This window comes from Siphateles boraxobius, unplaced genomic scaffold, assembly GCF_051911475.1.
Source record: "Siphateles boraxobius isolate OS27281-9 unplaced genomic scaffold, OSU_SipBor_1 256, whole genome shotgun sequence".
Lineage (NCBI taxonomy): Eukaryota > Metazoa > Chordata > Actinopteri > Cypriniformes > Leuciscidae > Siphateles > Siphateles boraxobius.
Genome location: NW_027508872.1, coordinates 422,501 through 435,000, shown reverse-complemented (window position 1 = coordinate 435,000; position 12,500 = coordinate 422,501). Strand labels below are relative to the sequence as shown.

Genomic DNA, 12,500 nt, shown 5'->3' with positions numbered 1-12,500 from the left:
CAACATTTTACCAATTTTAATCTTTCAAAGAATGTCAATTACAGCATAAAATGCGAGTGTTTAAGTCACATGAGTGATCAGTGTGTGTGTGTGTGTGTGTGTGTGTGTGTGTGTGTGTGTGTGTGTGTGTGTGTGTGTGTGTGTGTGTGTGTGTGTGTGTGTGTGTCTGTAGCAGCAGGAGCAGGACCCCACTAACCTGTACCTGTCTAATCTGCCCGTCTCTATGGATGAACAGGAGCTGGAGGCGGTGCTTCGACCCTTCGGTCATGTGATCTCCACACGTGTGTTACGAGACGCTAGCGGCGCGAGCAGAGGCGTCGGCTTCGCCAGGTAAACCAGCGCTGAGTGTGTGTGTGTGTGTGTGTGTGTGTGTGTGTGTGTGTGTGTTTATATGTTATAACCTCAGCAGACAGAGTATTTAATAGACTTTAAATAAGGTGTTTTCAGGATGTGGTTTTATTCTGTGCTAATGAGGCTCAACTATAAAAAAATTATTGTGATTTTAATGGTAAAAGTAAAAATGCTACAGAGAAACTTTTTTTAATTGGTTAATAGAAAGTTTCCGTACTGTATACGGTAAATAACTGTGATAGATTAAACAGTACATTTAATGTAATTTTACAGTAAAATACCGGTAACAGTTTTATTTTTATTTTATTTTATTTACAGTTTTTGGAAATGAAAAAGAACAAGTCATTGTATAATTTAAAGTGAAAAAACGCAAATTGACATTTCCACAATTCCCTGCGTGGCACTTCACATTTGATGTAATTTTGTTGAAATAGCTGTTTCTTCATATTTTTTCTTATATTTTTTCTAATCCGTTATGTACAATAGGGTTTTATGTTACATTTAACGTTGTTAAATTAACGCTTATTGCATTTTTTCAATTTCATGTGTGTTACCATGATGGTGTTCAGTGTTTGTGTGAATGACACTGTGCAGCTTCTATACATTATTATTAACTTTCTTATCGAAAGGCTGGTTGTAATAATCTTTGATTCATCATGTGACTCTCATCTCCACTGTGATTGGTGGTTGTCAGTGTATTACAATGGTACAAAACAGATATAAGTACTTCAATAGGTTAGTAAATTAACATAATATCATATAGTGAAATAATTTTTTTTTACTGTAAATATAAGTTAAGTCTGTAAAGCCTAAAATGTTGCTACCATATTTTTCACGGTAAATTTCTGGCAACCACAGCTGCCGATTTGTTTTTACCGTAAATTTATCAGAATTTGTTTTACAGCTTCTGACTAACAAAACAAAACACAACGTTGTGATTTCCTGCTGTCCGTTTTGTTCCGGTCGTGTGTGTGAATGTCTGTCATGTGTGTATTTACTTCTTCAGGATGGAATCCACAGAGAAATGTGAAGTTGTCATACAAAATTTCAATGGAAAATATCTCAAAACTCCTCCCGGCATCCCAGGTACCAGTGACTCTCTGTGTTCTACTCAGTATCGGCATAAAAGTTGTCATTTGTCAAAGCTCCCGCATCAGTCTTGATGAATGAGCTGGTGAAATGATGCTTGTGTTGTTTCTCATGGCCAGAAAGATCTCTAATACACACTGTAACTAACATGACTGGAGAAATTGCTGATTTATGGATGTTATTGCTCAGATGTTGCTCTTTTAAAGCTCACAGAGTTCTTGGTTTCTCCTTGGTCTCAGATGCTTCTCAATGAACTGTGACCCAAATGAGTCAATAATCATCGTCCAGTAAGAGTCTAGGGCTCTAAATTCTGCTCAGATGATTGGATGAGAAGTATTTGAGCTATCGGGATTGATCAGTTCAAGCTTAAACTGGACAGGAAGTGATGATTATTATTCAACTTCTATCTCTATCTCTATCTATCTCTATCTCTATCTCTATCTCTCTCTCTCTCTCTATCTCTATCTCTATCTCTATCTATCTCTATCTATCTCTCTCTCTCTCTCTCCCTCTCTCCCTCTCTCTCTCTCTCTCTCTCTCTCTCTCTCTCCCTCTCTCTCTCTCCCTCTCTCTCTCTCTCTCTCTGCAGGACCGTCTGAGCCGCTGCTGTGTAAGTTTGCTGACGGCGGTCAGAAGAAAAGACAAACACAGAGTAAATATACACAGAACGGCCGAGCATGGAGGGAAGGAGAGGTGAGATCACTCACACCCACACACTCTCACACTCACTCACTCACTCACTCACTCTCACACTCACTCACTCACTCTCACACTCACTCACTCACTCACTCACTCACACACACACTCACTCACTCACTCACTCACTCACTCACTCACTCACTCACTCACACACACACTCACTCACTCACTCACTCACTCTCACTCACACACTCACACACACACTCACTCACTCACTCACACACACACACTCACTCACTCACTCACTCACTCACTCACACACTCACACACTCACTCACTCACACACTCACTCACTCACTCACTCACTCACTCACACACACACTCACTCACTCACTCACTCACACACTCACTCACTCACTCTCACTCTCACACTCACTCACTCACTCTCACACTCACTCACTCACTCACTCACTCACTCACTCACTCACACACACACTCACTCACTCACTCACTCACTCACTCACTCACACACACACTCACTCACTCACTCACTCACTCTCACTCACACACTCACACACACACTCACTCACTCACTCACACACACACACTCACTCACTCACTCACTCACACACTCACACACTCACTCACTCACTCACACACTCACTCACTCACTCACTCACTCACTCACACACACACTCACTCACTCACTCACTCACTCACTCACTCTCACTCACACACTCACTCACTCACTCACTCACTCACTCACTCACTCACACTCACTCACACACTCACTCTCACTCACTCACTCACTCACTCACACACTCACTCACTCACACACTCACTCACTCACTCACACACTCACTCACTCACTCTCACACTCACTCACTCACTCACTCACTCACTCACACACTCACTCACTCACTCTCACTCACTCACTCACTCACACACTCACTCACTCACTCACACACTCACTCACTCACACACTCACTCACTCACTCACACACTCACTCACTCACTCTCACTCACTCACTCACTCACACACTCACTCACTCACTCACTCACTCACTCACTCACTCACTCACTCACACACACTCACTCTCACTCACTCACTCACTCGCTCTCACACTCACTCACTCACTCTCACACTCACTCACTCACTCACACACTCACTCACACACTCACTCACTCACTCACACTCACTCACACTCACTCTCACACTCACCCACACTCACACTCACTCACACACACACTAACACTCACTCACATTATTTGTGTTTTCACTCTGTAGCTCCGCCCACATTGAAATCTAATTGATCCAAAATTATTTTGCATGCATAATATCAAGCATCATGTGAGTTCTGATTGGCTGTGATTTTGTCGAGTCGAATAGCATTTTCATAAATTACATGCCGCTGAAAACATGTCACATCTGGTAATAATAGTTTTAAAGGGATAGTTCACCCAAAAATGAAAAGTAGCCCATGATTTACTCACCCATCATCTAAAAGCCATGCGTTTGTGTAAGAAAAATAACCATATTTAAAACTTTATGAGTAAAATAACTAGCCTCTGGCAAAACAAACATACGCAGTCTCCACTTACGGCTAAAGTTCAACTTGCGCAACTTGTGACTGTCATGATCGGCAAAGAGAACAGGAAGCAAATGCAGTACTCAGAATTTATTGGAACAGATACAGGCTCAGGATAAGACACGGGTGTGGACAGGTAATGAGGGAGATTAACTGTAGCTGGTGATGAATGATGATGATCAGCTGGAGCGGATCAAGGAATGACAAGACAATCACTCCCACTACACACGTGCTTTCATACCACAACATAAACACGAGACGAGAAGGAAACATTGGATCAGTATACCGTGACAGTGACGCCAGAAGTAGCGTAGTGCGTCTTAGACTGAAGTCAAATCCACATGTTCGTTTGGCCGGAAGCAGGCTATTTTACTTCATAAGTTACTTCAAAGTTTTAAATATGGATATTTTTCTTACACAAACTCATCACTTCGATGGTTAGATGCACTTTTATGATGGATAGATGCACTTTTATGATGGATAGATGCACTTTTATGATGGTTAGATTCACTTTTATGATAGATATATTCACTTTTATGATGGATAAATGCACTTTTATGGACAAAACAGAAACAGTCATCACTGCCATTATAAAGCTGGGAAGAGCCAGAACATTTTTTATATAACTTTGATTGTATTCTTCTGAAAGAAGAATGTCATATACACCTAGGATGACCTGAGGGAGAGTAAATCATGGGATAATTTTAATTTTTGGGTGTACTATCCCTTTAAACTCGCTCTCATTATCATAAACAGTCATGTATAAATGTATTATCGCTCATGTTATTGATTGACACTCTTCAGCTGAAACAGGATTAGAAAGAGACTGACAGCCACTGTTCACACGCTGTCATATATTAACACTCTTGTGTGTCTCTGCAGACGGGAATGACACTCGCATACGAGCCTGCCGTCATGCAGAACGGGTACGTCTCTCACACACACACACACACACACACACACACACACACACACACACACACACACACACACACACACACACACACACACACACACACACACACACACACACACACACACACACACACACACACACACACACACACACACACACACACACTTGTACAGACAGATGAGAAGAGAGAGAGACAGGAGGAAAGATTGCCTCTCCCAGTGTGTTTTGCTTACAGGAAATCCCTCACTTCCTTTTTCCTGTGTCTGTCTCCTAATGAAACATCCTGTCTGATACGAGATCACTTCCTGTCAGCTCTGATTATTTACAGGTCGAGCTCCACAGCGCAGCCTACAGGACGCAGCCAATGTCACTGAAGCGTGTATAAATGCATCATTTAAACCCTGTTAATTTAGTATCATTCATAGATATATACACTAGATGTCGCTTTGGCTACGGCGGTTCATTGGAACGAATGCGTCAATAGAGCCGCCATCATGGAAAAGGGGAGCCCCTCCTCTTTAATGCATCAGCGTCAATGTAGGAAAATGCGTCATGAATGCGATTTTCTAGTTTTTTTGGTTCGTTCCAACGGTCAGACATATATTTATCATTGAGTCCAGAATTTTTAAAAAAAAATTACAAAATTTCTCATTCTTGTCAAATGTAATCCCTTGCTGTCTGGTTTTTAGATTTGGTTCATGTGAACATCCATATGCAGCACAAAAGTCCATCATCATCCATGAATCCACGCATGCTAAGAACCCCAAGGCGACATCTAGTGTGTATATCTATGAGTATCATTGAAATACTATTATAGTAAAAGTGAATTTAGTACGTGGATTTAATAATTATAAATCCAAGTTATAACTTACATTATATATATATATATATATGTGTGTGTGTGTGTGTGTGTAATGATGTGTGTATATATATATATATATATACAGTATATATGTATTTGTGTATACACACTTATAATAAATCTCTGCTCTGAACATAAACCTGTCTTTGTCTCTGCAGTTTCTACTCCTCTCCATATAGTATCACTACTAACCGGATGATCGCGCAGGCGTCTATCACTCCGTTCATCACCGCTTCACCTGTGTCGACTTATCAGGTGTGTGTGTGTGTGTGTGTGTGTGTGTGTGTGTGTGTGTGTGTGTGTGAGATTCCACATGTCAAACACACACGCTTTGATCTCCTGTGAGCTGGAAACACGTTTGAGTTCATGTAATGAATATGATCAGGGACAGACACCTTCACCTCCACATAGTCTTCATAAATACGTGTGTGTGCGTGTGTGTGAGGAATCAACTGTCTCCGGATTCAGTTGTTGCTCTGACGGTCATATTGAACAAGAGATTTTACTAACAAATGAGAAAACTGGAGGAGAAGGCGCTGTCAGATGAAGAAGAGCTGTAATCCATCACTCTCAGATTGATTTATCAGTCTCAGAGCAGAGGAACATCGTCTTCTGTTCTCCGGTCTGTTCACAGCAAACGCAGATTTACACTACTAATTAAGCAAAAATGTTAAAATGAAACCATTCATATCTGTGAAATGATGCATTTCATATATATATATATATATATATATATATTATATCTGTTTGTTTGATTTTTGATCCGGTTACGTTCATCTTGTGTAGATCATCTACAGAACCTTTAGTGTGTGTGTGTGTGTGTGTGTGTGTGTGTGTGTGTGTGTGTGTGTGTGTGTGTGTGTGTGTGTGTGTGTGTGTGTGTGTGTGTGTGTGTGTGTGTGTGTGTGTGTGTGTGTGTGTGTGTGTGTGTGTGTGTGTGTGTGTGATAGAGTGTGAGAGTGTGTGTGTGAGTGTTTTTGAGTGTGTGTGTGTTTATGTTTTTTGAACACATGTTTGTGTTTTTTGTTGCTCACAGGTTCAGAGTACGGCATGGATGCCCCAACATCAGTATGTCATGCAACCGACAGTAAGTGACCTCTCACCTTTCTTCTCCAGACCTTTTATATGTGTCTTAAAGTAAGTAAGTAAGTAAAGTTTATTTACAGAGTGCTTTTCACAGATAAAATCACAAAGTGCAACCAAATAATAAAACAGTAAACAATCAATAAAAATTTAAAAAGCCCAAAATAAAACCCAGTCAACTAATAACTTGTTTAAATAACTCACAGTAGCAGTTACGGTTTAACTGTAAGCATTAGAGAGGCTGAAATTTGAAATTGAAAAACTAAAAATGTGTTTTGGTGCAAGAAACCTTGACTGTGCATTATAAGTGGACATGGGGGGGGGGATTTTTCTGATGTGATTGAGAGAACATTGCATTCCTGAGGAGTTTTACACATGAAGGTTGTTTCTTTGTTTCAATATGAGTTACTTTGACACAACTGCGGTGAGACCCACCTTAAGATACACACATTCTTTTCCATGTTTCTCATGCTGTTTCTTGAGCGTTTAAATCATTTATTGACTTTATTCAGCTCACATTCTGTCACCGAATTAAAGCCGGACAGATGAATTTTTCCAGATCGGCCTCATAATGTGGAATCAGCCAACCATAACCAACGTTTATATTCACTAAATCAATATCAGTGTGTGCTGTCGTGAAGTTTAATTTATTTTTACACAACTCAAACTCAGTCTGTAAAAACAAGTGGTTAAAAACCTGGTCTGTGTGTGTGTAGGGATCGATCATCAGTCCAGGACTCGATCACAGTGGTGTATCGGTTCCACCAGTGACCATGATGACTCCACTAACACCACAGATGAGCCAGCTCACACTGGGATCTGCTGCTAATGTGAGTTCATATGTCATGAGCCGTGTCTGTTCTGACTTCAGATTTACTCACCACTAAATGCTACATAAAAACATCAACTGTGTTTGGTCATTGTCCATGTCAGTCAGAATGTCTAATTGGTTCTTGGTCAGAATATGAACCAGACTATTTCCATGGACTACATTCCGGTCTATACACAAGACTGTAGACTTAACTATATACCAGGTCTACAGGACAGTTATACAGGACTATTTACTAGAATATATACAAGACTTAAGACCTGACTATTGACCTAGCTATTTACTAGACAGTATACATGTAGGCCGCTGTACGTGAGCTGTATTGTTCAGTTTCGTTCCGACAAACGGGGCACTACATTTTCTTTTGCTCAATATGTTCAACGTTAATAAAAGGTTTCCAAGCAAAAAGTTCTCCACGCATTATCCTGCAGTTAATGAGAAAAGTTAATTTATTGGCGCACTATATAGACTGCGTATTGAGACATATAAAACTGTTTAGATAGATTTTCAACCAATCACCATCGAGAATGTCAGTAGGTCAGAGCCAAAATCAAGCCAATATCACTACGCACATGTAAACATGGAGGACGTAAGCAGCGCATCTTCATCTGATAGCGGCGATCAAGCTCGATTAACACTCGTAAAGTGTATTGTTCATGTCGGAAAAGATGGTGGGAAAGGTCCGCAGCCCTTTACTGAAGTCCGATGGGAAAAAAATCAAGCAATGTGTGAAGGAATGGCTCAAAACGTCGGACACTACGGAGCTAGCTATTGATCCCATGCTGCAGGTAAGTTACTTTCATAACATAATATTTTTTCATTATTTTTGGGTGATGCTAATTTACAAACTTTTGTCACATCAGAATCTCGAGTAAAACATTGACATGATGAGAGACGTTGTCCTCCGTTGCTTGATCTGTTATCTGGGAGAAAAAGAAGATGACCTCATCCAAGAGTAGCTACAATGTAATTGACTAGAATTATTCTATATATTTATGGGGTTTTGAGAAATGTATTTGTACATTGTTTTTATTTATAAAAATAGAAATGCAACTTAAACAATAATCTTTTTTCAAATTAAATAATATAAAGCTAATGTGAAAATATTTAACACAAAATAGATTTTTGTCAGCCACTATATGAAAAAAGGTAACACTTTATTTTGATGGTCCACTTTAGACTTTCTACTGACTATAAGTAACTGCAACTACATGTTAACTTAATCTATTAACCCTAACCACCAAATGTAATTTTACATTTATTTTATATTTTCTTCCGGAATACACTATACATTGGTGAAACTGTACTTATGTTATTGTGAAAGTCTTTGTGGTGTGATTACAAAGAAAACAAACTATAATGGTTTAATTGTAGTTGTCTTAAGCTGTTATAAGAAATTTTTACAACCGTACACAAATCAACTTTATAATTATGGACAGACTTTTAATGAGACAGACAAGATAAAAATACTTCTTTAATGTTTGTTTTACAGTGTGACAATGGAGATATCCAGCAGCACTTGCCATCTGCAAGAGGGATTATCAGGAGGATTTCTGCATCATCTTGGAGGGGATGCAAGTCATGGCATGGCTTGGAAAATCTGGCAAGAGCCTGTGCTGTTCTTCTTGGACTCACGTATGCACTAAACCTCACCTACCTGAAACAACTGAGGCACACTTTTGAGGCATTTCAGAAGCTCTTCTTGGAACTGGATGTTTGCATGTTTTCCCCGAAGTTATAACACTTAAAAACAAACTCATGACTTAGATTGAGACAATGCATTATGACCAAGTTCTGCTGAAAAAAACCCTGCATTGATTGATGAACGTTTAATATTGTTCTACATACAAGCTTTCAACAAGTACAAAATATTTTATATGTTTTGCTACAAGTTATTCACAAGTTTTAGTCAAAAATTTGACTTTTCCAACAGAAATTTGTATGCACATGTTTTTGTGTAACAAAATTATCTTTCTCAATGACATGGAAAATGTTAGCATTTTTAGCTTTTATTTTTCATATCTTAAAACTGCTGGCTTACATTTTATATAGATTTGTTTTATTTGTGCAAAAAATACAGAATAAAAGCATTTTTGATAACAAAAAGTGCATTATGTATTCATTATTATCTTAACCTGAAAAAGGCAGTAAATGTTATAATTAAGTCAATTTCATTAATACAAATGAGTAAATTCGGCTTGATTAATTTGTGAGACAACTTAAATTAAAAAAGCACATTCCATTAATAATATTAAATTCATCATGTGCCATAGACTAAATAATTTAGGAAATTTGACTTAATTTATTCGGGTACATTTAACTATAAAAACAAACCTTAAAATCTACTCAAATATAATACATGTAATATTATTACCATATTTTTTTTTAAGTAGACTGCATGTAATATATTTTTTTACAGTGTTCATGTAGTGCAGTTACTGCTCCTGTATGCGAATTGATAATTCACCATTAAATGTGTTATTTTGAAAAGTGTTTTTTTATATATTATATTTTGGCTTAATTCTATTTGTTATTCAGATTTTACCTCAAATATTACCTTTGAATTGGAAAAACATAATGAGAAGTAATTGGGATGTTAATGCTACAGTAGAAGTTTTCTTGATAATTGTATCATGTTTACTGTGCCTAGATATTAACTTCAGGTATATCACACATTTCAAACTGGTTTATTTTGTACTTCAAGTACAAAAATAATTTGGTAATTAGGTAATTCGGTATTTTTGGGTTTATATGATAAACATGTTTGAAAGAGAAAAATTCCCAATGTTTTCCCTTTTTTTCAAAATGGGCACCTTTAGCATAATTTTTCTCAAAAACTGCAAGGTTGTGTGCGGAGAACTTTTTCCTAAGGAACATCTATATATTTCTGATGTTAAAAATAAAAAAAAGTAGGTAGTGCCCCACTGGGTGGAACGAAACCCTATTTCTAGGCCTCTTTTAGCTTACCGACAGTGGCCTAATGCCTATATAGAGGACCATACACATGCCTATATAGAGGACTATACACATGCCTATATAGAGGACTTTACACATGCATATATAGAGGACTATACACATGCCTATATAGAGGACTATACACATGCATATATAGAGGACTATATACAAGCCTTTATAGAGGACTTTACACATGCATATATAGAGGACCATACACATGCCTATATAGAGGACTATACACATGCCTATATAGAGGACTATACACATGCATATATAGAGGACTATATACAAGCCTTTATAGAGGACTATACACATGCCTATATAGATGACTATACACATGCCTATATAGATTACTATACACATACCTATATAGATGATTATATTCAAGCCTTTATAGAGGACTATATACAAGCCTTTATAGAGGACTATATACAAGCCTTTATAGAGGACTATACACATGCGTATATAGAGGACTATATACAAGCCTTTATAGAGGACTATACATATGCGTATATAGAGGACTATATACAAGCCTTTATAGAGGATTGTAGACATGCCTTTATAGAGGACTATATACAGGCCTATATAGATGACTATACACATGCCTATATAGAGGACTATATACACGCCTTTATAGAGGACTATACACATGCCTATATAGAGGACTATATACACGCCTTTATAGAAGACTATACACATGCGTATATAGAGGACTATATACAAGCCTTTATAGAGGACTATAGACATGCCTATATAGAGGAATATATACATGCCTATATAGACGACTATACACATGCCTATATAGATGATTATATTCAAGCCTTTATAGAGGACTATGCACTGGCCTATATAGAGGACTATATACAAGCCTTTATAGAGGACTATACACATTCGTATATAGAGGACTATATACAAGCCTTTATAGAGGACTATACACACGTGTATATAGAGGACTATATACAAGCCTTTACAGAGGACGATACACATGCCTATATAGAGGACTATACACATGCCTATATAGATGACTATACACATACATATATAGAGGACTATATACAAGCCTTTATAAAGGACTATACACATGCCTATATAGAGAACTATACACATGCCTATATAGATTACTATACACATGCCTATATAGATGATTATATTCAAGCCTTTATAGAGGACTATATACAGGCCTATATAGAGGACTATATACAAGCCTTTATAGAGGACTATACACACGCGTATATAGAGGACTATATACAAGCCTTTATAGAGGACTGTAGACATGCCTATATAGAGGACTATATACAGGCTTAGATAGATGACTTTACACATGACTATAAAGAGGACTATATACACGCCTTTATAGAGGACTATACACATGCCTATATAGAGGACTATATACACGCCTTTATAGAGGACTATACACATGCCTATATAGAGGACTATATACAAGCCTTTATAGAGGACTATAGACATGCCTATATAGAGGACTATACACATGCCTATATAGATGACTATACACATGCCTATATAGATGATTATATTCAAGCCTTTACAGAGGACTATGTACTGGCCTATATAGAGGACTATATATGAGCCTTTATAGAGGACTATACACATGCGTATATAGATGACTATATACAAGCCTTTATAGAGGACTATACACATGTGTATATAGAGGACTATATACACGCCTTTATAGAGGACTATACACATGCCTATATAGATGACTATACACATGCCTATATAGAGGACTAAATACAAGCCTTTATAGATGACTATAGACATGCCTATATAGATAATTATATTCAAGCCTTTATAGAGGACTATATACAGGCCTATATAGAGTACTATATACAAGCCTTTATAGAGGACTATACACACGCGTATATAGAGGACTATATACAAGCCTTTATAGAGGACTGTAGACATGCCTATATAGAGGACTATAGACAGGCCTATATAGATGACTATACACATGCCTATATAGAGGACTAAATACACGCCTTTATAGAGGACTATACACATGCGTATATAGAGGACTATATACAAGCCTTTATAGAGGACTATAGACATGCCTATATAGAGGACTATACACATGCCTATATAGATGACTATACACATGCCTATATAGATGATTATATTCAAGCCTTTATAGAGGACTATGTACTGGCCTATATAGAGGACTATATACAA

At 37.7% G+C, this 12,500-nt stretch overlaps 1 protein-coding gene across 6 annotated transcripts in view; it reads left to right on the top strand.

Annotated features, from left to right (window-relative positions):
• Positions 1 to 12,500, top strand: part of LOC143751412 (RNA-binding motif, single-stranded-interacting protein 3-like) — a 44,392-nt gene that overhangs the window by 26,125 nt on the left and 5,767 nt on the right. For 3 of the 6 annotated variants that reach the window (XM_077243995.1, XM_077243998.1, XM_077243993.1), the window contains exons 5-11: positions 173 to 330; positions 1,358 to 1,437; positions 2,030 to 2,133; positions 4,551 to 4,594; positions 5,605 to 5,701; positions 6,483 to 6,533; positions 7,246 to 7,359. In XM_077243995.1, coding sequence (XP_077100110.1) covers positions 173 to 330; positions 1,358 to 1,437; positions 2,030 to 2,133; positions 4,551 to 4,594; positions 5,605 to 5,701; positions 6,483 to 6,533; positions 7,246 to 7,359 — 648 coding nt within the window. The remainder of the gene's footprint in view (positions 1 to 172; positions 331 to 1,357; positions 1,438 to 2,029; positions 2,134 to 4,550; positions 4,595 to 5,604; positions 5,702 to 6,482; positions 6,534 to 7,245; positions 7,360 to 12,500) is intronic. The other 3 variants (XM_077243996.1, XM_077243997.1, XM_077243994.1) reach the window with 2 other exon arrangements.